At 47.0% G+C, this 20,147-nt stretch overlaps 9 protein-coding genes across 9 annotated transcripts; 1 reads left to right on the forward strand and 8 right to left on the reverse strand.

Annotated features, from left to right (window-relative positions):
• Nucleotides 1-220: 220 nt before the first annotated feature.
• On the reverse strand, nucleotides 221-586 carry TbgDal_VI230 (hypothetical protein, conserved; the record flags this gene model as incomplete). The annotated part of the gene is made up of 1 exon (XM_011775526.1): nucleotides 221-586. One exon carries the CDS (start codon nucleotides 584-586, stop codon nucleotides 221-223), a length of 366 nt encoding a protein of 121 aa, XP_011773828.1.
• A 470-nt stretch (nucleotides 587-1,056) lies between these two features.
• On the reverse strand, nucleotides 1,057-2,844 carry TbgDal_VI240 (hypothetical protein, conserved; the record flags this gene model as incomplete). The annotated part of the gene is made up of 1 exon (XM_011775527.1): nucleotides 1,057-2,844. One exon carries the CDS (start codon nucleotides 2,842-2,844, stop codon nucleotides 1,057-1,059), a length of 1,788 nt encoding a protein of 595 aa, XP_011773829.1.
• An 882-nt stretch (nucleotides 2,845-3,726) lies between these two features.
• Nucleotides 3,727-4,023, reverse strand: TbgDal_VI250 (hypothetical protein, conserved; the record flags this gene model as incomplete). Its single annotated transcript, XM_011775528.1, has 1 exon — nucleotides 3,727-4,023. The coding sequence occupies one exon, from the start codon at nucleotides 4,021-4,023 to the stop codon at nucleotides 3,727-3,729; it is 297 nt and encodes a 98-aa protein (XP_011773830.1).
• Nucleotides 4,024-4,151: 128 nt separating this feature from the next.
• TbgDal_VI260 (hypothetical protein, unlikely) lies at nucleotides 4,152-4,478 on the reverse strand (the record flags this gene model as incomplete). The annotated part of the gene is made up of 1 exon (XM_011775529.1): nucleotides 4,152-4,478. One exon carries the CDS (start codon nucleotides 4,476-4,478, stop codon nucleotides 4,152-4,154), a length of 327 nt encoding a protein of 108 aa, XP_011773831.1.
• Nucleotides 4,479-6,408: 1,930 nt separating this feature from the next.
• Nucleotides 6,409-7,464, reverse strand: TbgDal_VI270 (CCR4 associated factor, putative; the record flags this gene model as incomplete). Its single annotated transcript, XM_011775530.1, has 1 exon — nucleotides 6,409-7,464. One exon carries the CDS (start codon nucleotides 7,462-7,464, stop codon nucleotides 6,409-6,411), a length of 1,056 nt encoding a protein of 351 aa, XP_011773832.1.
• Nucleotides 7,465-7,723: 259 nt separating this feature from the next.
• Nucleotides 7,724-8,056, reverse strand: TbgDal_VI280 (hypothetical protein, unlikely; the record flags this gene model as incomplete). Its single annotated transcript, XM_011775531.1, has 1 exon — nucleotides 7,724-8,056. The coding sequence occupies one exon, from the start codon at nucleotides 8,054-8,056 to the stop codon at nucleotides 7,724-7,726; it is 333 nt and encodes a 110-aa protein (XP_011773833.1).
• Nucleotides 8,057-8,447: 391 nt separating this feature from the next.
• TbgDal_VI290 (hypothetical protein, conserved) lies at nucleotides 8,448-10,187 on the reverse strand (the record flags this gene model as incomplete). Its single annotated transcript, XM_011775532.1, has 1 exon — nucleotides 8,448-10,187. The coding sequence occupies one exon, from the start codon at nucleotides 10,185-10,187 to the stop codon at nucleotides 8,448-8,450; it is 1,740 nt and encodes a 579-aa protein (XP_011773834.1).
• A 108-nt stretch (nucleotides 10,188-10,295) lies between these two features.
• On the forward strand, nucleotides 10,296-10,616 carry TbgDal_VI300 (hypothetical protein, unlikely; the record flags this gene model as incomplete). Its single annotated transcript, XM_011775533.1, has 1 exon — nucleotides 10,296-10,616. The coding sequence occupies one exon, from the start codon at nucleotides 10,296-10,298 to the stop codon at nucleotides 10,614-10,616; it is 321 nt and encodes a 106-aa protein (XP_011773835.1).
• Nucleotides 10,617-10,832: 216 nt separating this feature from the next.
• TbgDal_VI310 (hypothetical protein, conserved) lies at nucleotides 10,833-19,018 on the reverse strand (the record flags this gene model as incomplete). Its single annotated transcript, XM_011775534.1, is given in 2 exon segments — nucleotides 10,833-12,689; nucleotides 12,689-19,018. Coding segments are annotated over 2 exon segments (8,187 nt in total).
• Between the last annotated feature and the right edge of the window lie 1,129 nt (nucleotides 19,019-20,147).

The following is a 20,147-nucleotide window of genomic DNA, read 5'->3' on the forward strand; positions in this document are numbered from 1 at the left end:
GCCCCCGGGTTGCTCAGATTAAACAGTGGAGGGGTTGGGTGGAGAGGGAATGGGGAGAGGATGTGAAGGAAGATAGGGGGAATCATGCGGGTAAATAGCCTCCAATACTCAGTTTCGTCCATGAAAACCTGCGTTCGTATCTAATAAGGAGGAATGTGGTGAGAGGAGGGGTGATGCGTTCCAGAGCGCACCCAGCGCTCAATGCGAGGTCAGTGGAGCTTCATGTCCAAAGACACCTTTCATTTACTTTACATTTTTGCAAGTCAACCCTCTCTAGTAAACTTTCCGGGAACCCGCCCTCGTCAACAATGCCATCTCGCAACTTGATGTAGTATGGCCAACGCAAACCCTCAATCATTACGCGGTAAGTAGCCGCATCGTCGGCGTCCCCCCTTCCGTTTTGATTTGGTGCACGCGTGATGTCGGCATTAATGTAAACGGCAGATTCCGGTGCAGCGTTCGTTGGGCGGGAGAAAACGAAACGGTACACGCCTGGTGTGGACGGGTGCTCGGAGGCTGTGAATGTGTAGCGCATCCCTTGTTCGTCGAATGCCGCTGCAAGGCGTTGCAGCTCGTTCAGTTCCATGCTACCGTCGCAGTTACAGTAGTAGTTGCTGTTGTCGCCGTCAAGGCTACGCGTTGTGGGATATAAACAAAGCAATTCACGAGGAGGAGGAGGAGGGAGAGAGAGAGAGAGAGTGTGTGTGTGCGTGTGTAGAGATAATGTAAAAGGATTGATAGATTTAAGTTTATCAGTTCGACAAGGGGCAAAAGTTTAAGGAAAAGGGATCATTGCTTGTTCCGCTGTACCGACAGCGTGGATCGCGCGCTCAGTGTGAGATGAAGGGAAACCAGGAGCAGGCTCGGTAGATGATTTTCCTGAGTGCCATACGCAGAAGACGAGTACGAGCTTCACTACTTTACCAACACTGGGAACACTTATAGCTCACTTTTTCATCTGTTGGCTCTACGGCAGAAGTTTACCACTCGACAGATGCATCCACTGTACACACGCCCCCCACTCTTGGTTATGGAACCGTTCGTGGCGGTGAGTCATCAAAGCACATCTTCACTCAGCAAATTGGCCAAAGCATTTGCTCCCGTGGCCTCACAATACTCCTTGAGGTGCTTTCGCTTCTCTTTTGGTATTAGGCACGGTATCGAAGTTCTCATGACCTCTTGCACGATGTTGCTTCCGGTGGAGGGGCCGTGCAGAAGTCCCTGCAAAATGCCATCCCACGCATGTAGACCCCGTGGCGACACCTCTTCTACAGCAAAGAGATGCGCAAGAAACTGTGATGTGCTTTCGGTTACCTCCCGCCTCAGTTTTTCACGCCAGCGTGTCATTTTCCCGAGTTGAGCGGTGGACACGTCTTTCTCCCCACAGTGTTCGCAAAAACGCTCACGCCACTCCTCCGCTGCAGAGCAGACGGCTTGTACCGAATCTAGCAAGTGAAATGATGTTATAATCAACTCGGCGCGCGTTTCACACAGCGACGCTGCCTCTTCCTTGGCATCTTCGAGGTGTTGCATGAACATAACTAAAGATGGAACCACAACGGAATTCCATGTGATAATCACGCAGGCTGGAAGGAGGGCAAAAACGACGGCCAACCGACGCAAGATGGCCTCAAGACACCGAAGCATATGATACGTCCCCCGAACTGCCTTTAGCGTTGCAGTTTGATCCGTGAGCGTCGGTGAGTTTGTAAGAAACTCGAGTCGCCACAGCACCTGATGCCCTGACGCAAAGGCTTTGCAAACAAATGAACGTGCGGCGTCCGCGTAGGTGCAAAAAATATCCGGGGAGATCAACCGCTCTACAATGCCCGCTTGCGCACCAAGGTGTACAATTCCACCAGATTTGGTTAGAAAGTCTACAAGACAATTTACACCGTGAATTGTAAAATCCTTCACCGAAAGGTAACCAGACTCCTCGTGCCATCCATAGGCGCTGCGGAAGACTGACACGGCCGTTGCCGCAAGGGCTGCGCTTCCAAGCGCAATTAATGTGTTGACGCCATCTTGTTCCCCAATCCCTTCGGGGGCCCACCCGTGCGCACGGGCGTCGTTAACCAGGCGTGTGTAGATCTGCTGGAGAAACAAGAAAAAGTGCTGTGGCTCCTCCCTCCGTGCTGTGTTCTTTCCTTCTTGAAAGTGGTAAACCAACTCCTTTTCTAGTGGTTCAACCTCTTTCTGTATAAAGGGAAGCAATATGTCATAAAGTTCAACTTTCCACCCACACCGCTTTAACCACGCAATTCGGTCGCTCCCGTCAAAACCCGAAAGGTGAAGATGTAACAGTAACGACACGGCACGGGCGTAAAAGCCCCTATAGAAACTAAGCGGCATCAGTGCATCCTTCTCCACTTCACTACCATCAGTGTCAGCCGTTGAAGTCAAAACATTAAGCAATGGCCCCAGGGCTTGCACAGTTTGACTGGCGCTTTCCTTCAGCCCCACCTGTCGACGCCCCGCCATGAGTGATCGCAGAAAGTTGCTCAATTCACTTTCCACCGCCGTCCATTTCACAGCACCGGGACCGCTATCCATCGCAAGGTTCAGCAGCCGAGTCACTTCTGAGGCGTGAGGGGTGTTTTCTCGCCGCTCGAAGCGCTGCTGCTGCTGTTGCTGCAACTCTTGTTGGCTACACAGTTGCTTATGTTGCTCTTGGCATTCCTGGACGGGATCCCGCACATGATCGGAGAGTTCCTTCAGAATTCCAGGTAGGCAGTCGACCACGCGAGTACTTCTGTCTTCAGTGAGTTTAAGCATAAGTTCCTCCAAAAGTGCATTGTCCAACTGCGTGAATGAGTTAACGACTCCCGACACGAGCTTGATCATGCCTTCACTGCCACTATGCCGCCGCTCCCCCCCCACCCCCTTCTTTCCTTTAATTGCTGTCTCACAACTGTTTGGGCGCCGTATCAGATAAATACAAATTATTTTGGTGCGTGAAACAAAAGGTGTATATAGCTGAACGCAGGGGCAACAACGGTCAATCTGGGAAACCAAACTTCACGGTAACGTTAGGAGCGGCTGAACTGCATGCAGCAGTTCGTGTCAATGAACAAATCTGTCTTACCCTTTCCTTCTTGTTTTACCTGTTGGTTTGCTGCACGTGTATTGACGAGTAATAATAAAGGAGACGGGGTGAGGGGAGGAGGAGGAGGAAATAACCATGATGACAATAACAAGGTGGCGGCGGAAGCAGCAGGTGACGGGTATCAACAAACAAACAAACAGTTACCTAATTTAACTCGCCCCAACAAAAATATCGCCCTGTTCTGAATGAGCGGTGTAAAGCCCTCACAGACACCAATTTCATTTCGTCTTTTTCTTTGCGTCAAAAGAGAGATAGAGAGATACGGAACGAAAAAGGACGAGCCGAAGGTACCACCCTCCATGACGGCCACACACAACTGAGATGAGGAAAATATCATGTAAAAAAAAAAAATAACACCCAAAGTGACACTCTCATCCCCCTTCCTCCATCTCTTTCGTGCCGCCTGATATTCCTATACAACAAATTCCACTAAATGACAAGCGCGTGATTACGTGCATGGCTCCACCATATCATCCCTTCTTTCCACATCCGTTCCGTTCCGTTCCATTCCATTCTTTTCTTTTCTTTTCTTCCTTTTCTCTCATTTGTTCCCTACACGTTTCCCACACTGCCGTCATCATCTTCCTCCTTTCCCCTCCTGCTGTGACTCATCATAAGCGTTAATACGGATTGTTGCGGTCCTCATCATTACGACGGAACTTATAGGGACGATAACTGAGATGATTCTCCACGAGGAACAAATTCCGCGAGCGCTGCGAATACCACGTGCCTAATTGAAAAAGTGGTGACCACCACGGCAAATACCACGGCGCCAGCCACCGCTCCTTCACATGCAACCACCGGTCGACGTAATGCTGACGTTCAGCGTAAAGTGTGAGGGCCTTCAGGTTTGGGCGGAAGTGATCCGCCGGATTTGACCAAAAATCCGACATAACCGCTTCGATGTTTTCAGTCATGTGGGGCCACTGTGGTTTTTTTTCTTCTGTCCTTCCTCTTTTTTTTTTTTTTAATTTTTAAAATTCGGGTTGCTTATGATGCCCTGCAAATATAATATGTATATATTCAATAATAATAATATAATTGATTAATATACATACATGTGTGTAAGTATGGTGTGCCATTTACGGCAGAGTAAAAACGCATATAATTTTGAGAAGATGTAAAATTGGGAGAAAAAAAAAATGCAACAGACTTGAGGAGTTACAGATTTTTTTTTACGAAATGTAACACAGTGAAACAGGGCCCCAAAAAAAAAAAACAAACAAACAAAATTACAAAAAAAAAGAAGAGGGGGACGAATGGAAGACGTGTATGCGATTGAAACACACAAACACACCGGTGAGAAATGGGGGAGGGGGGTGAAATTAAAAAAAAAAAAAGGTACATCAAACACACAAACTTTTCGTTTCATATCTTCATTTCAATATATATATATATATATATATATATATATATAATCATCGCTTTCTTCCGTTTCTTTTTTTTTTTTAAATCTTTAAATAACGGAACGAGTGTGCATAATTTTATTGTACGCACTTCGCTCCACTCACTCTGTTTCTTTTCTTTTTTTTCCTTTTGCGTTTGCTTTGAGTTGCCGTGAGAATGAGGGAAATGACGGAGGGGAAATAATAATGATGAAAAGGATGATGTGACAAGCGGATGGTGGCCCGTTATTATTATTATTACTATTTTTCTTTTTTTTTTTTCCCTCAGGATTAAAGGAGGGGGAGGGAGAAAAGGAAGAGGGACGTGTGATCACCTCATTTTTTAAATATATATTTATATTTTGTGTTCCTCCCTCCGCCGCTTTTCCCTTTATTTTCATAAAAGCAATAATACCAATGATAATAATAGTAATAATAATACCAATAATTTAAATAAAAGAGGAAAGAAAAAAAAAAGAAAGAAAAGAAACCAAGGCGATCTGCCGAGAGCTTTTTGGAGCTTTGCAACATTTCCCTCCCTTCCCAACCAAAAAGAAAAAAAAGAAAAAAAAGAAAAAAAAACCGCTCACTTCATTTTATTTTAAACTTTTCTTTTAAATAAAACAATCCCATTTCATACGACCTCTCCCCCTCCTCTCTTTATTATTATTATTATCATTATTATTCCTTCACCATATCCTTTTCTTTTTTTTTTTTTTTGTAGATTTGCATTTTCCCTTTTCCCCATAATTACATTTACTTCGGCGGCAACGGCGGGAAAAAAGAAAACAAAAACCAAACAAAAACAAATGGAAAAAAAAACTAATAAATAAATAAAGGAGATAAGTAAGTGATAATATGTCATGAGATGAATATATGTTTGGTAGAAAAGGAGGGGACAAAAAATCATCAACAACAATAACATCAACACAAAACCCGTGCAAATAAACAATAACACCAACAAAAGAAACACGACGCTCAAAACCAAAGAAAAAGTACACACGAAACAACAAACAGACAAAAAAAAACAGAAAAGGAGGTGAGAAAAATGGCAGAGGAAGTTTATATTATTATTATTATTATTATTTAAAAGGTCGGCCCCGCTTTTGCTTTATATATATATATATATATAAAATATATATATATATATATATTATTTAATTTATTTTGTTTTGTGCATGTGAGTTCCATGAGGCACACTTACCCGCTGGCCCTTCCTTCACTCCCCTTTGATATTCATTCCTCATTCATTCATTTAATTATTTTTTCTTTTTTTTTTTAAAAAAAAATTTCCCCCTCTACACTGATTTTAAATAAATATATAATATATGTACATATATTATTTCATACACTCCGCATAGCTGTCCATCCTCATTTCATTTTGTTTTTTCTCGTTCCGTCATTCTCTCCGATATCCACACGGCTACAAAAAAAAAAAGAAAAAAAGAAAAAAAGAAAAGAAAAGAAAAAAAAAAACAAAAGCACACACACAGATCAAAAATAAGGGGGGGGGGGAAACGTAAAAAAAAAAAAAGACTGAAGGAATAATTAAAAAGAAAAAAAAATTAAACATAATAATAAAGAAGAAAAGAAACAAACAACAAGCGACAAGGAAAAACAAAAAAAAACAACAAAGAAGTTGGTAATTGACTAGAGCCGAAAATAGCAGAGGGAGGGGGGATTAAAAGAAAAAAACAAACACAGAACAAAAAGAAAAAGAAGGAAAGGAAAAATCAAAAAGACTTCTTTTTTTTGTTTTTTCTTTTTTTCCCTCTCTTCTTCCTCCTCCTCTCTCCTCCTCTCGCAGAAACATATATATATATATATATATATATATATATTTTCTTTCTTTCTTTCCTCCTTTCTTTTTCCCTTACCTTCTTTTTATTCACTTCACCTTTTCCCTCATTCCCGCCATCAGCTATGACCCTTTACCGCTTGTGTCATTATTGGAGAAGCCGGAAAGGCGGCATTTTTGCTTCCCGTGAAGTTACTGAAGGCATGACCGCCACCACCACCGCTGCCAGGTATTGTTGTGCTGTTGGGGGTCCCTGCTGACGAGGAATCTTCACAGAGCCCATAAAGCACGCCATTGTTTGCTACAGGTATATTGGAGTTAAAACAGTCACGCAGCAATTTAAAATAACAATGGCCCGTCAGCAACGAGTCGCTGCCCGCCTGATGAGCCATGCCGAAACGCCGCACGCGGAGGCTATCGGCAAGGTGATCTAATCCCAATGAGTGCGTTAACTCGGTGGAACGCAAGAGATATTTGATATCATACACGCACGGGAAAAGGGCATGGAAGGTTTGTAGGAAATCCTCCTCCTTTTCTGGTAGGTCTTTTCCACCCACTACTTTGATCAGGTATCCAAAGTCGTAACCGGCGTGGAAGGCCAACCAGCGAATGTCGGGATTTAACACGAGTCCGCTGGAGATGAGCAGCTCTGCGAAGTGCGTCACCTCCACGCCATACTCGGAGAAGTAATCGAAGTTAATGCCACCATGACACAACAACTGAATACTATCCTGCGCGTACACATCCTCTGTGAGGCAGAAGCGGAAGTTGAACTGCCACGTGCAGCAGTTCTCGGGAACCTCGCCCTTCTCATTGAGAAGTGTAATGCCTAGCTGAATCATCTTCAGTAAATTCACATTGCACCGCAGCGTTTGGTAATAGAACTCGTGCGTGGATTTGAAGTTACCGACAGGTTTCGCTACTACACCGGGAAACTCAGTATCCATAGCCACAAATGGGTAGTCTTTGATAAGCGAACGGATTATACCAAACTCCTGCTCTAAGTTATCCTCCCACACATCGCGAATCATTGGTGATTTACTAAGTGATGGAATGAGGGAAACATTTCCCGCCTTAAGAGCAGCCGATGGAAAACGTTGATGGGGTTGAGGTTGCGGTTGCGGTTGCTGCTGTGCGTAGGCTCCATAATGTGTCCCGCCACCATACTGCATCATTTTCCCGTTTCCCGTTTCCACTTTCCCTCCTTTTTACCTTATAAGTTATTTGTAGTGGTAGTGATATATATATATATATATATATATAGATTTATTTATTTATTTTTTTTCGTTTTGTTATTATTTAAAATGAAACAAACAAAAAAACAAACAACAACAAAAAAATTCGTTCCTTTTCTTTTTGTTTCGTTACTACCTTCTGCAACTTTTCCTTCACCACGGAAGGTGGATTTAGTGTGTTTGGACGCTTAAACTCCTTTCAGTGACTGCGGAACAAATAAGCAAAAACAAAAACAATACCAATAAAAATAGAAGAAGATTGAAGTGAAGGAGAAAAAGACAAACAAATAAGAGAAGCACAGTGCGCCATAAGAAGATGGAATAATAACAGATAAGATATTAAATGGAGGTGTCGCCCGTATGAAAGTGAGAGAAAATTTACGTCAAATGAACCGCACGAACCAAAGATGTCGCGCCACACGAGTGCACAACCAAGAGAAGCGCCGAAAAGTTTGTACGCATACACCGCTGTGCATGACCGTATAGATGTGTAACACACGCCTAAAAAAATTGCTTCAGAGTTTACCCTCATTCCTCATAAGGGAACATGCACATGCACATAAATGTATATAAAAATATATAAATGTATATATGTGTGATTGTGACGACATTGAGGGGAAGAGAAAGGAACCGTGCAGATGCATCAAGTTAGCGAATCGGGTAGCTCAATGCAACAGAGGGAAAATAACATTTACTACATCGAACATCACCAACCTCGCAACATGCAGCGCCTCCGCTCTTCCAAACCCATAGACCAACTGCATCCTCCCACGCCTTCCTTCTCTCTTTTTTTTTTTTTCATTATGCCGTGTTTGAGCTGCTGCCACTTGGGTGTGAAGACGCCAAATCATGCGGCAGCATCACCGCAAAATAATACAACAGCCTCCAAAATATTTCTCTCTTTTTTTTTTTTGCACATACACTCAGAATGTGCCATCTGGATTGACCCATGCCATTTCCGCTCGCTCCAATCTTTTGGCCTCCTGCAACTCCTCCATAATATTCAGCTGCGCCAGCTCACGCACGCCGACTGGAGTGTCACTTCGCATTAATTCCCACAGTTCCTTTTCTTTCCTTTGTATTGTCGCCGTGTGCATCGAGTCATGCGGGAGCGTCAGCGTTTTTGCTAACACATTTTCTTTATTTTTCACTCCTTTATTTCCATTTTTCCAATGCTTATGATATGCATCCCTGCGACTTGCCTGGTCCAATGCATTCACATCAAGTAGTAGTGAGCGGACAGACGCCTGCACAACGGCCCACCGGTCCTTCTCAATTATTTCTGAAGAATTCGATGGCGGAGATTCGGGCACGGGCGCGGGCACGTCGGCGCAAGCACTTCCGTCATCATCACCACCACAAACATCAGCGGAGTGATGGTTTCGTGCGGCGCGAGCAAACGCCATGAGCAACTCACTTGGATCATCCTCCCGTACTAGTGAGGAGACAAGTGTTGCAGCTACGGCAAAACTGTCATCGTGCCTTGTCCGTTGCGCAACACACTGCAAAACCAATTCCTGTTCTTCTTCACTAAATGTCGTGTGTGGCAGATCACGAAACTCAGGAAGCAGCTCATTTTTCCTTGCGCGAAGTAACACATACAATAAGTGCCCTACAGTCCCATCTTGTGCCAGGAAGTGTGTCAGTGCCTTTACAGTTTTGGGTCCACACCGCATTCCCTTTTCCCTTGCAAACACCTCAACCGCAAGTACGAGAGTTCGCTCTGCCAGCGTTACGCCCAACGCGGCAGCTGCGCGGATCACCTCCCACTTCCGCACGTGGCTCAGCGTCAAAGCGTAGTAAACAAACATTCCATGTGCGGCTACTGCGTCACTCCTGTAGGCGGTGTGCAACCGATTACCTAAGCGCCGCTGAAGCAACAAACCCTTCGCTGAGTGCGGCACCGAGCCGTCTTCCACTTCAATGGGATTCAATGAGGGATGTTGCATCAGGGAGAACACCGTCACATCGAATGGTGCACTACAATCGGCCATGTATTTGGCGTATGTTAGGGCCTCATCAACTCTACCGCTAGCTGTACAGCAGTAAACCCATGCTGAGAGCACCTCCGGCGTCGTTTGTTGTTGTTGCTCCATGCGGCCGAAAAGCATTTGACATGTTGTGAAGTAGTCCGCATCCAAAGTGCAATGGTAGGCGGCCATGCAGAGCAACGTACGAAGCAATACCGAAGGCAGTGCAAACTGCTCCTCCGGTGGATTCTGCAGCGAAGCAAACGTACAACTCTTCATGAAATCCTCATAAATAACATGTGGAAGGGGCGCATCGCGCGCCCTCAGTACGGTGGGAAAGAGGAGGAATAAACTGTGCTCTGTGATGTATCTGAGAGCATCGTGGTAAGGAAGGTGCCCTATTATTGTTTCCAATGCCTCGTGGGTCGGAGCCCGCCACAATTCCTCCTTTTTGGGTAAATAAGTACTGTTTCGAACGAGAGGTTTGAGCGCCGGCAGATTCAGAAGCCATTTCTTGTTGAAAGTTCCACAACGCTCGGCGCTAAATCGAGGGGAATGTGGGAGATAATATGGTGGGTCAGGTAACTGTGTTCCATTAGCACTAAATGCACCGGCGCTATCACTATTGCTTGCGGAACTAATGCGGCAGCCTCTCACGGTGCTGTGAGGGCGGCGGAGGCGGCGTATTAACATTGAGGACCAACCAAATATCCTCTAACAACAAAGATTAAGGGAGAGAATAAGAAAAACAGGATGCAGCAAAAAAAAAAAAAAGGATGAAAAGACGCATTTGGGAAGGGCATGCAGAGCGAAATCATGCGGCACCACGGGGACCGGAAGCATATGTGTAGAATCAGCAGCGGCTGCCGGCACCTTGGCCGGTGTGCGCGTCCACAGCTTCTGTTCATTCTTTTCTTTTTTTTGTATGTTACAAGCGTATGTACATCCCACGGTGGGCACGCGTATATATATGCACCCAAGTATGAAGAGACAAACAAATGTATGTGCTTGCCCTCAAACTCCAACACCTTTTTTTTCTCGCCCTCTATCCCAACGTTTCAACTTTCTTTCCCTCTCACTGTTATTGTTCAATTAGCCGCAGAAAAAAGCTCTCCGTCATAATCTAAAACTAAGCGAAGATGAATGAATAACAACAATAGCCACGAGAGAAAATAAGCTGTACATGCGACAAATTATATGTTTAATACCATGCTTACTCATCTAAATTTCCGCCTTCCTCTCTTGTTCCTTGCACCTTTCTCTCTTTTTCCTTCTTTGTTTTTTTTTTTTTCAATTCTAATGATTAGTGTACATCCTGAACATCTCATATTCTATCACTTATGGGTGTATAGGCCGACCGCTCACCTTTCCAATAACCTTATATATCCATTGCATTTCTTCCGTGTCAATAATCAGCGTTCCCTCAGGCTGCGGCAGCCTTGCTGTGGGGGAAAATAGAACCTGCATAGTTGTTGCCGCATTTGCGTTTCGCTGCCCAATAATAAAAGGAGGAAGTACACCCTGCGGCACCCCCACTGAGAAATCACGTGAACTGTCAGGGGTAAAGTAGGCTGTAAAAGGAGAGGAATGCGGGTAGATGTTGTAAATATCAAATGTGATGGTGGAAACAGCGCGGAGGGTGGATTTGACGACCAGCGTATCATCAACATCAGCGCGGGAGGCTTCCAGAACAATAGAATAGCGCCAGACCGATTCCTTTTCGGCACGAACTACGAGATCCGCCATTGCAACAAAAGGGCGGAGAGGGACAAATCGTATATCCAACTTGAGCATCCCTTCAACCTCCACAGTAGGGTGCACTTTGAAGAAGAGACTGTTGCGAACCGCGCTGGCATACTGCTGCCCTCGTTCAAGATCCAGTGTTATAGTCACATTGTTCAAGTTGGCTGCCGTCATCCCTGGGGCGACCAACTCAACTGTTTCCTCCACTTTCTTCCGCGCTACACAACGGAACCGCAGCGGTTGATCGTGGCTGCGCCACTCCGCCAAACCCTTCAATGGGAAAACCCACGTCATGTCCTGCACTTCTTCCGACAAAAACTTCGGCTTCACCAAAACAGTGGCATTGTGCCGTCCTACAGTCTTGGGTTCGTACATCACCACTATAGAGGCTTCAGTCGCTGGTGCTATTGGCGTACCGGGAAGCGACTGTGCGGCAGCGGAATAGTAATTCATCTCTTCGCACTTGACCTCGACGTCCGGCATCATCGGAACGCTAAACGGGTTCTTGAACTTGAGCACAACGGAAACTCTTCCCAGAGCTTCGCAAACGCATTCCACCGGCGCAAACTCCGCAGGAGCGTGGCCTACACCCCGGCAGTGATAACACCACTCTGCTGAGTCGAGGTTGAGAAGTTTGATCATGGCCTCCTGGGGCCTTCCTATAGCTGTCGGTTTGTACACAATATCGATAGTTAACTCCGAGTATGGAGGAACCCTCGGGTTACTAGGCACAACCGAGAAGTTGTCGTGGTTGGTGTTGGTGACGCACAGCGGCAGCTCGTTCGGGGTATTGTTCGGGATTCGTACCTGCACCGTCTGCGGCACGCCGATTTCGCTTGAGAATGTCACTTCCTCCGGCGCCGCATCCTCAACCACAATGTCCAATTCGTACCAAAACTCCCCCACCTCTTTGTTGAAGAACGTCAGCCTCCCCGGGAACTTGCCAGTACATGAGGGAAGGAACAACAGTGAATACACAGATGGTTCACTCGGCTCCACCAAAATGGAGTTTTCTCCGAAGAGCCCTACGCCGTAACGCCCTACAGTGAAATCAATGGTTTTGTCCATGGGGTTTTGGATGCTCACGTAGGCTGTTACGGGCGTACGCGTGTCCGTGCAAATGTTGAGCGTACCTTCCTTCTCAGGAGCGCTTACAATTATGGTGATACCATACCACGCGAAGTGACCATTTGGAGCCCGGCACACAACCGTTCCGTTGAATGTTCCACCCATAAGAGGGTGAAGTATCAAGTCGTACTTTGCATTTGTGCCCCTCCGCACAAGCACTGTCGGCTTTCCTGTAGCGAATGGCAAGTCTGTTTCCACCGTATAGTTCCCATCCATGTTGTTGATATCGGGAATCGTCAGCGTCTCTATTCGTTTCTCGCGTGCCCTACACTCCACAGTAATTACATCCTCACAGAGCGGTTCCACGGATTCTCCATACAGCATGAAGGTTCGGCGCTCACCCGTCTCCCGATTATGGAGTGTGAGGGTTCCCGTGTCCGATGAAACCCATGCAGGGTTGTATCGAGAAGGTACTCACGGCTTTTGCCGCGTGGAATGCGGACCTCCTTCTGTCCACTGAAGCAGTCACCCTCGATAGTGGCTGTAATCAACCAACTTTCCTTCGTGTTGTTGACGATGGGCACGCGTTGCACAATAGATTGCCGTGCTGGGCATGAGAAACGCAAAATACTCTTCTCACCTACAGGAATACCCTTACCATGAAGAAGAATAGTCCGTACGTCATACTTCGATGCGAGAATAATATACCCATTGTAGTCACCAACGACTTTCGGGCAGAAGCTGAACTGCAGTTCCAGCATTTGGTCGCCGCGGGTGAAGAAAATACTTTCGGGACCTATGAAGAAGGGACTGGGTCCAACAAAAGACTCGTTCACGAATGTGACACTGTAGGGAATATTGGTGAGCTCCGGCATTGATGGCCCCTTAACAACTCGCGAGCTTGGAAACCGGTTGCAATCCTCCACTGTGTTCATCATACGCTCGAACTGTTGATTGTGCAATTTCAGCATGACTGTGTTGTTACACGCTTCACCCACCTCCGCTCGCGTAACAAACTTTTCTATTGGTTTCGGTGGTATACACGTGCCAATGAGCACGATAGAGAACTCACCCAGCTGAACATCGTGGAAGGTTACCTGTGCTTCGTACTGACCACGGGCGCACGGAGCAAACTGCACGCTCACTTTAGTAGGTTCCCCCACGTTGAATGACACAACACCGGCCGATATGTAAAAGGCACCCTGTCGCAGTTTGCCAAACTCTCCTTCAGAATATCCTCCATCGTTTTTGTATTCCTGTGACAGTCGTAAAGTTGCCACATAGTTCTGTGCGAATGGGTTTTCAACGCATATTTCTTGATGCACCACTGTATAGAGTGGCGCCTGCAGGTGGACTGTACGCAGAGGCTCCTCACTTGGCAGGGCGACGAGATGAAATACGAACGGCATCCGTTCCTTCACCAGGTTCTGGGCACTGTCAACAAGTACGCATTCCCCTTCCAGTCGTCGGTTAAAGCGAAGAGTCACCTCCAGCTGTAATTGGAAGGTTCCCCCTGGGTCCACGGTGAATTCCCTCGGAACCGCACGGAAAGAACAGTTGCTCATTTCCACGGTGTATACACGGACCGTGTTTGAAGTGTTCTTCACTTCAATAGTGTGAGTGGCAGGTGAAAGGAGTTTCCCCTTCAACACGATTGTTCCCGTGGGAATGAAGCGCGGAAGGTAGTGAAAGAGTGTTGAGAGCAGCAACAACCAATCCAGCGGGCCATACTGCAGTATCTGCTCAACGCTGCTAAAGGATGACGGGAACCCCACGTACACCAGTGCATTGGTTAGCAGACTGATATTGTTCTCTAGGTCACTTTGCGTCACGGTCTCTGGAACAAACCTATCAGCTGACACGTACGCCGCTGCAGAGGGTACAAAGACAAATATACACGCGGCCACCGCGACACAATCCCTCAGGTCTTCAAACCGCCGGATAGGAGCCCGGGTGTCCTTTAGCATACCCTTTTTGATGCACTGGCGTAGGTTGTACGTTGCCCAGTAAAGTAAGATGTTTTCCATACCGCTAAATACGTTGCTACCGTAAATAGCCGTGGACAAAGACCCCGCCTGCAACTCCTCTACTGGCATATACTTGCCAAGCGAGGGGTATTGAGCCAGCATGCTGTCTATCCGCAGTTTGGCAAAGTAAACAACCCGAATGAATTGCAGCACGACCACCGTCCAGCAGTGTGTAGACCGCTCCGTGAAGTTCGCTAAGGGAATAGCCTCCGCATTTACCTCTTTTTGGTGGCGACAATATGCCTCATATGTCATCAGGTAGATTATCTGTACTTCACTTAGGCACCCACCGTTAAGCTTGAGGAGCGACATTAACGACTCGAGTGTAACAAGTGTTCTGCTAGTCGTGCTTTCGGATGAATCTGGAGCCCGAGATTGCTTCTTTACGCCCATTCGACGCGCTGCATCCAGAAGTAGTCGTCCATCGGATAGCTGTAACGCAGTGACGAGGTTCGCGACGGGCTCAAGGAACACGTTATAATTCAGCCACAACCGCAGACTTTCCTCACAACGAACGTAAAATTCAGGTGCGATGGGCTCCAGGTACCGTGGTGGAATGGGCTTCACTGAATTAGACCTCACATACTGTGTCTCCCCGCCAACTTTGCGCACCTTGTGGCCGCCGCCGTCAGCAGCAAGCTGCCAGCTGTCTATCTCTCGGTAAATTAACGGCTCCTTCCACTCTTCATCACCACGAGATGATGCAATCTTTGAAATATTGGCATTCTGAATAACGTATGGGGCATTGGTGAGGAAAGAGTTTATGGCGGCTCCCCTGAAGGGCAGGGTCAACGTCTCCCCCTTGTTTGACGAGAACTTGATGGACGACACGGCAGAAACCGGCCACTGACTACAGAACTCAATCTCTACGGGGATGCGTCCCATCAGCCCGGTGGAAGTACCGTTGGGGAACGTGATGGTGAGCGGCCCGGAGTCTATTGTGTGGTACGACAAATTGATGTGATCGAAACCATCGTTCGTAATGATAATACGCCTCCGAACGGTTATGTTCAGGGGGATGGGTGGAAAAGCAAGCTCCTCCACGTCGCACAGGAGACGGGGCAACGCTGCAAACCCACTCATTGATAAATCTGCACAATGCCGAAGTAAATCACCATCCACATAAATACCGTAGAGCTCGCGCCAGTTACCCACACCATCAGGTACGAAAGTCACGCTCACCTGCTCGCTCGCATGCGGTGCCAGCACGCCACCGCTGATACTCATGACAAATGAGCTAACTCTGCTGCTGACGGGGCTCAGTGGGGTTCGGCCCTCAGCTGTGGGAGAGTCTTCATTGTTTCGTATCGGTTGCAGCCTCCAGTGGACACTCACACTCGACGTGTTCTTAATTGTCACTGTTGCAGGAACGGAGGGACTGTCCACCACAGTACAAGGGAATTTCAAAAAGCGGGGAGTGACGGTCACCCTTGATTGCAACGCCTGCGCAATGATCACCAACGGCACCAGTGGGTTTTTAATATCTGTGCCCACATGCCTCCACGACACAAAGAAACGCCCACCATCCTCTGCGGTTGATACGGGCCGGTAGACGAACAAAACACCTAATTCGCTGCAAGGTGGAATGATTATAGAGGCCATGCCGGGCTCTCGCTCACCTGGCCCACACCACTGCAACATTGTCGGGGGATCTGTTGAATTGTTGTTTGTAACGGCGGCGTCGTGGATTGCCGCACTGTCCACATCGGCAGCGCACTCAACTGCAAACTCCATATGTTGTCGCAAGTCAACGAGGATAACACCGTCAACATCGCTTGTGTTTTTGAAACGTACCGGGAGGGCCTTTTCAGTGCCGATGTACACCATACCAAAGTCGAGGATGGCCTCTGTATTTTGCCGGTGTGGCGTAATGACTTCTAAAAGTGCGGCACAAACATCCACAGAAACTGTCAACTTCAGTGGCTTCTTTATTCCACGCACGCAGCAGTTCATCACGGTACGTAGGGCCTCAGGTTTTTCATGATACACCAAGAGCGAGATTTCCTCTGACTCGCGGGGCCCAACACGGCCACTCTCCGGGGAGACAGTCAACCAGCTTGGTACACCGTCAAAGGTAAAGAAGGCGACGTTCTTCCCTTTATTGTGTAGTGTGATGCTCGCACGTGTTCCCCTCCCCGCAGGGACTTTTTGCAGCTCAATGAGGGCCTCTGTTGCGGAATGGTGCTTGTTCCAATCTTTCTTCCCCTGTGGGGAGACCACTGGTGTACCACCGGCAGTTGTGCATTTTCCCCATGCACAAGAAGTGACTGGGACGGCACCTGTGATGTTAAGTGTCTTCACTCCGTCGGAACGCTCCACCTGCAGCCTCGCGCACGCGCTGGCGGTGATAATGCCGTATGGAGGACTGAAAGACACATAAGCCGTTACTTTGCTCATTGGTGGAATCGTGCCGCTCATAGGTTCGATGGCAAATGGACCGCTACCACTACCTTTCCCGCTGCCGGTGCCCGCATTATTCAACTGCAGGGCCCACGAGTACACAGCTTCGCTGTTACCATTATTGGAAAGTACGACTGTAGAGCGGGCCACAGGCTCCTCGCTAAAGTTTGAGAAGTGGAGAACCATCTCCTCGCGCGAAAGCGAAACCTCAACAGGAACAGAATCAGCTTGCATTGTAAAGCGGAGCAGGTGCCTACCATTGATCGTTATTTGCATCACCTGCTGAAGTACCTGAACCACTTGACTACGGAACGTTACATCAAAAACTGCAGAGCGACCGGGGGGGATCACTTGTGCCTGCGGTGAGAATGACAAATGCTCTTCATCGGTTGGCATCGTGGCTAGCACCGCGGCGCTGGTGGCGTTGTACAAAAAGAACGGTTTTGTGGCGGTGGAGCCGACCGTTACTCGATGGAATTCCAGGACCTTGACTGGTGCAACAATGCGCAACAGTTCCATGGGCTGAAGCTCCCGCTTGCAGTCGCGACGCTCTGCCGCGTTGCTTGGCGCTTCCTTATAAACTTTCCGTATAAGTGTCTTCACGTCTAGCGTTACAAGTGGGAGATGATCCCCTGCACCCAGTCCACCCATCTCACCCGCCGAACGCGACCTTCCAATAGGAGCCACGAGTTCTGGCTCTATCGGGCGCAATCCCTCAGCAGGAACCATGCCAAGGTCCACATCGTCCAGATTGGAGTATGTTTCAGGCGGCGCAGCGGCGACATGCGGTTCCGCTACAGGCTCAATGGCCTTCATGGTACGTTCAAAGTCCTGAGGGAGTTTGTCAATGCCACCGATACGCTTTTGCTGCGGTACAATTTTGGTTGCGACACCCACCACCGTCAGCGGGGTGGTCTCCGTGTTGTTGAATACCACGTTGAAGCGCTCACTAAAGTTGCCAAGACGCCGTGGATGGAACGTCAACCGAACAGGGACGCTCTTCGCAGCACTCACGTTGCCTTCGTCAGGAGAAATATGAAAGTGAGCAATCCGAGGGAATTTAAAGTACAGCGGAGCGTCCTTGTGACCATTGTGAACTTGCAACACGAAGTCCCGGTAGTCATTCATTGCACATTCTCCGAAGTCGACAACGGTTTGCGATAGCCATGCCACAGTTGTCGTGGACGTTCCAGTAGCGCGCAATGTGTGAGTGTGTTCCGTTTCCACGAATAGTAGTGAGTACAACCACTCAAATGTTTCATTTACAGCAGTTTGTTGGTCTCGACGACACGTCCAACCCGTTGCTTTCTCCTTTGACCTCATTGGGGCAAATATGGCGGTTACGTGTTTCTTTTCCCGCGGCCCCAGTCTTCCTTGTTGCGGGACGAAGCTAAACGGCGGGATATCCTCCGTGTTCCCATCGCTCAATAGCTGGAAAGCAAAGCTCACAGACTGCCTACTATCATTTCTCACAATAAGTTCCATCGTTCGCTTTGCACCGACATATGTCTTGGGGAACATCAGTGAGTGCAACTCTTCGCCTGTGTTCGCATTCAGTAATGTTCCCCTACAGTCTATAACCTCCACTGTTACCGTTACCGTACGGGTCTTAGCCTCACCGTCGACAGTTACAGTGAGAGGAAACTTGTGGCGGCCGACTAACGGGCTCAGTAACTCAACCATTACATTTCCTTCGCTGAAGGGCCCAACATCGCAGTTCGCCGTCCGGACCCGGAGGGCAGAAGCTGCAGACTCACCTTCAGGAACAATATGTACACGCGCCACACGGCGACCGGGGTTGCGAATGGCCAGTGATTGAACTATTCCGCGTGTGTTACGCTCCACAGTACCGAAATCCAATGTAAGGGGAAACTCCACATCGGGGAAACACTTCGCGACAAGTGGAATTGTGATGGATTCTTTATCAGTAAACACAACAAAGCTATCTTCATAATCCTGTGATGTATGCGTAAAGAACTCAGCCTCGATCACATGTGTGAGTCCGGGTGCAAGCCGTACAGAGTCGGTTTTAATACGAAATACGGTTTGATTGTTTGGATGGGTGAAGCGAAGTGCACATATTTCGCGCGACAGATTCCGCACTGTGAAGGGAATGACATATACAGTATCCACGTCGAAATTCGCATAGTATCCCTGCGTTGGATGAACATGAATAGATCCTTCTGATGAATTGGAGGTGAGAGTCTGTACGGTATGGCTAATTTGTTTGCGCGGAGTAACCCCATTGGACTTTTTTGTGTCACTAACCGGCTCTTCCGTTGCCATGATGTTTCAAAATAGGATTTTCCACGCACCGACTAATTTTCCCTCTCCTTTTTTTCTTCAAAATAAAAAAAAATAAAAAAATTTTTCCTTAGAGCACCTTCTGTTTTTTGAGCTTTTTTCTTTTTTTTGCCACACCCCAGAGACAAACAAACCCGAATATATTTCCTCTTTGTTACCCTTTGGTGACTTGTGTTCGCTTTTCACTCTACAAATATACACTTTTTTTTTTTTTTTTGTGTGTGTGTGTGGATTCCTTCTTATATATTGTCAGTGTTATTTTAATTCTCCTTTCCCTTCAAGTGGGCGTGCAGGACCTCTCCCGTTAGTGAAGTCCTCCTCACCACCACTTGAAAGCACAGATAACAACCGTAATTGGAGGAGGATAAAGAGGGAGAAAAAATAAAAAAAAAGAAAAAAAGAATTATTTTGAAGCCATATAAGGGTGAACTCCAACCGGATTTGATCCAGCTTCACAGAAGTTATGAAAATCTTAAAGGAAAAACAACAACAACAACAACAACAACAACAACAACAACAACAACAACAACAACATTAAAGGATCGGAATTGGGGTTGCGATGACAACGCCAGTAACCAAGCAAAGGTTACCGCACAAAGAAGAGAGAAGGGAAGAGGAAGGTGGCGTGTGTGCGAGCAAGAAAACTTCTTTCTTATTGTCCTCCTGTCCTCTTTCTTTTTAGTTGTTAATTTTTAGTCTTATCATTATTGTTACTCGGAACGCCTGTTACTTTTCTCTCCCATTCTCGCACAAATGGGAAATGTCCAAACACATCGTCACACCTTACCGCTATTACCTATTCGCTTAAGTTTTGTCCCTCTTCAACATGCAAGAAGGAAAAGAAAGGGTCAGAGCTATAATTCTCGCTCAAAACACATTCCTTAATGTAACACCTTTCTTTTTTTTTTTTTTGCTTTCTTTCTTTTCTTTCTTTTTTTTTTTTTGCAAGGGTCTCAACATAAATGTTTCTCCATTCATTTGCAGCTCACTTGCATTCTTTTCCCCTACTTTTTTCCTTCCTTCCTTCCTTCTTTCCTGTACTCACTGCTGAAAGCTGCTCCTTTTTTTTTTCCTTTTTCTTTTTGTGATTTCCATATCCTTCATACCGTGT

The sequence above is a fragment of the Trypanosoma brucei genome, chromosome 6, assembly GCF_000210295.1.
Source record: "Trypanosoma brucei gambiense DAL972 chromosome 6, complete sequence".
NCBI lineage: Eukaryota > Euglenozoa > Kinetoplastea > Trypanosomatida > Trypanosomatidae > Trypanosoma > Trypanosoma brucei.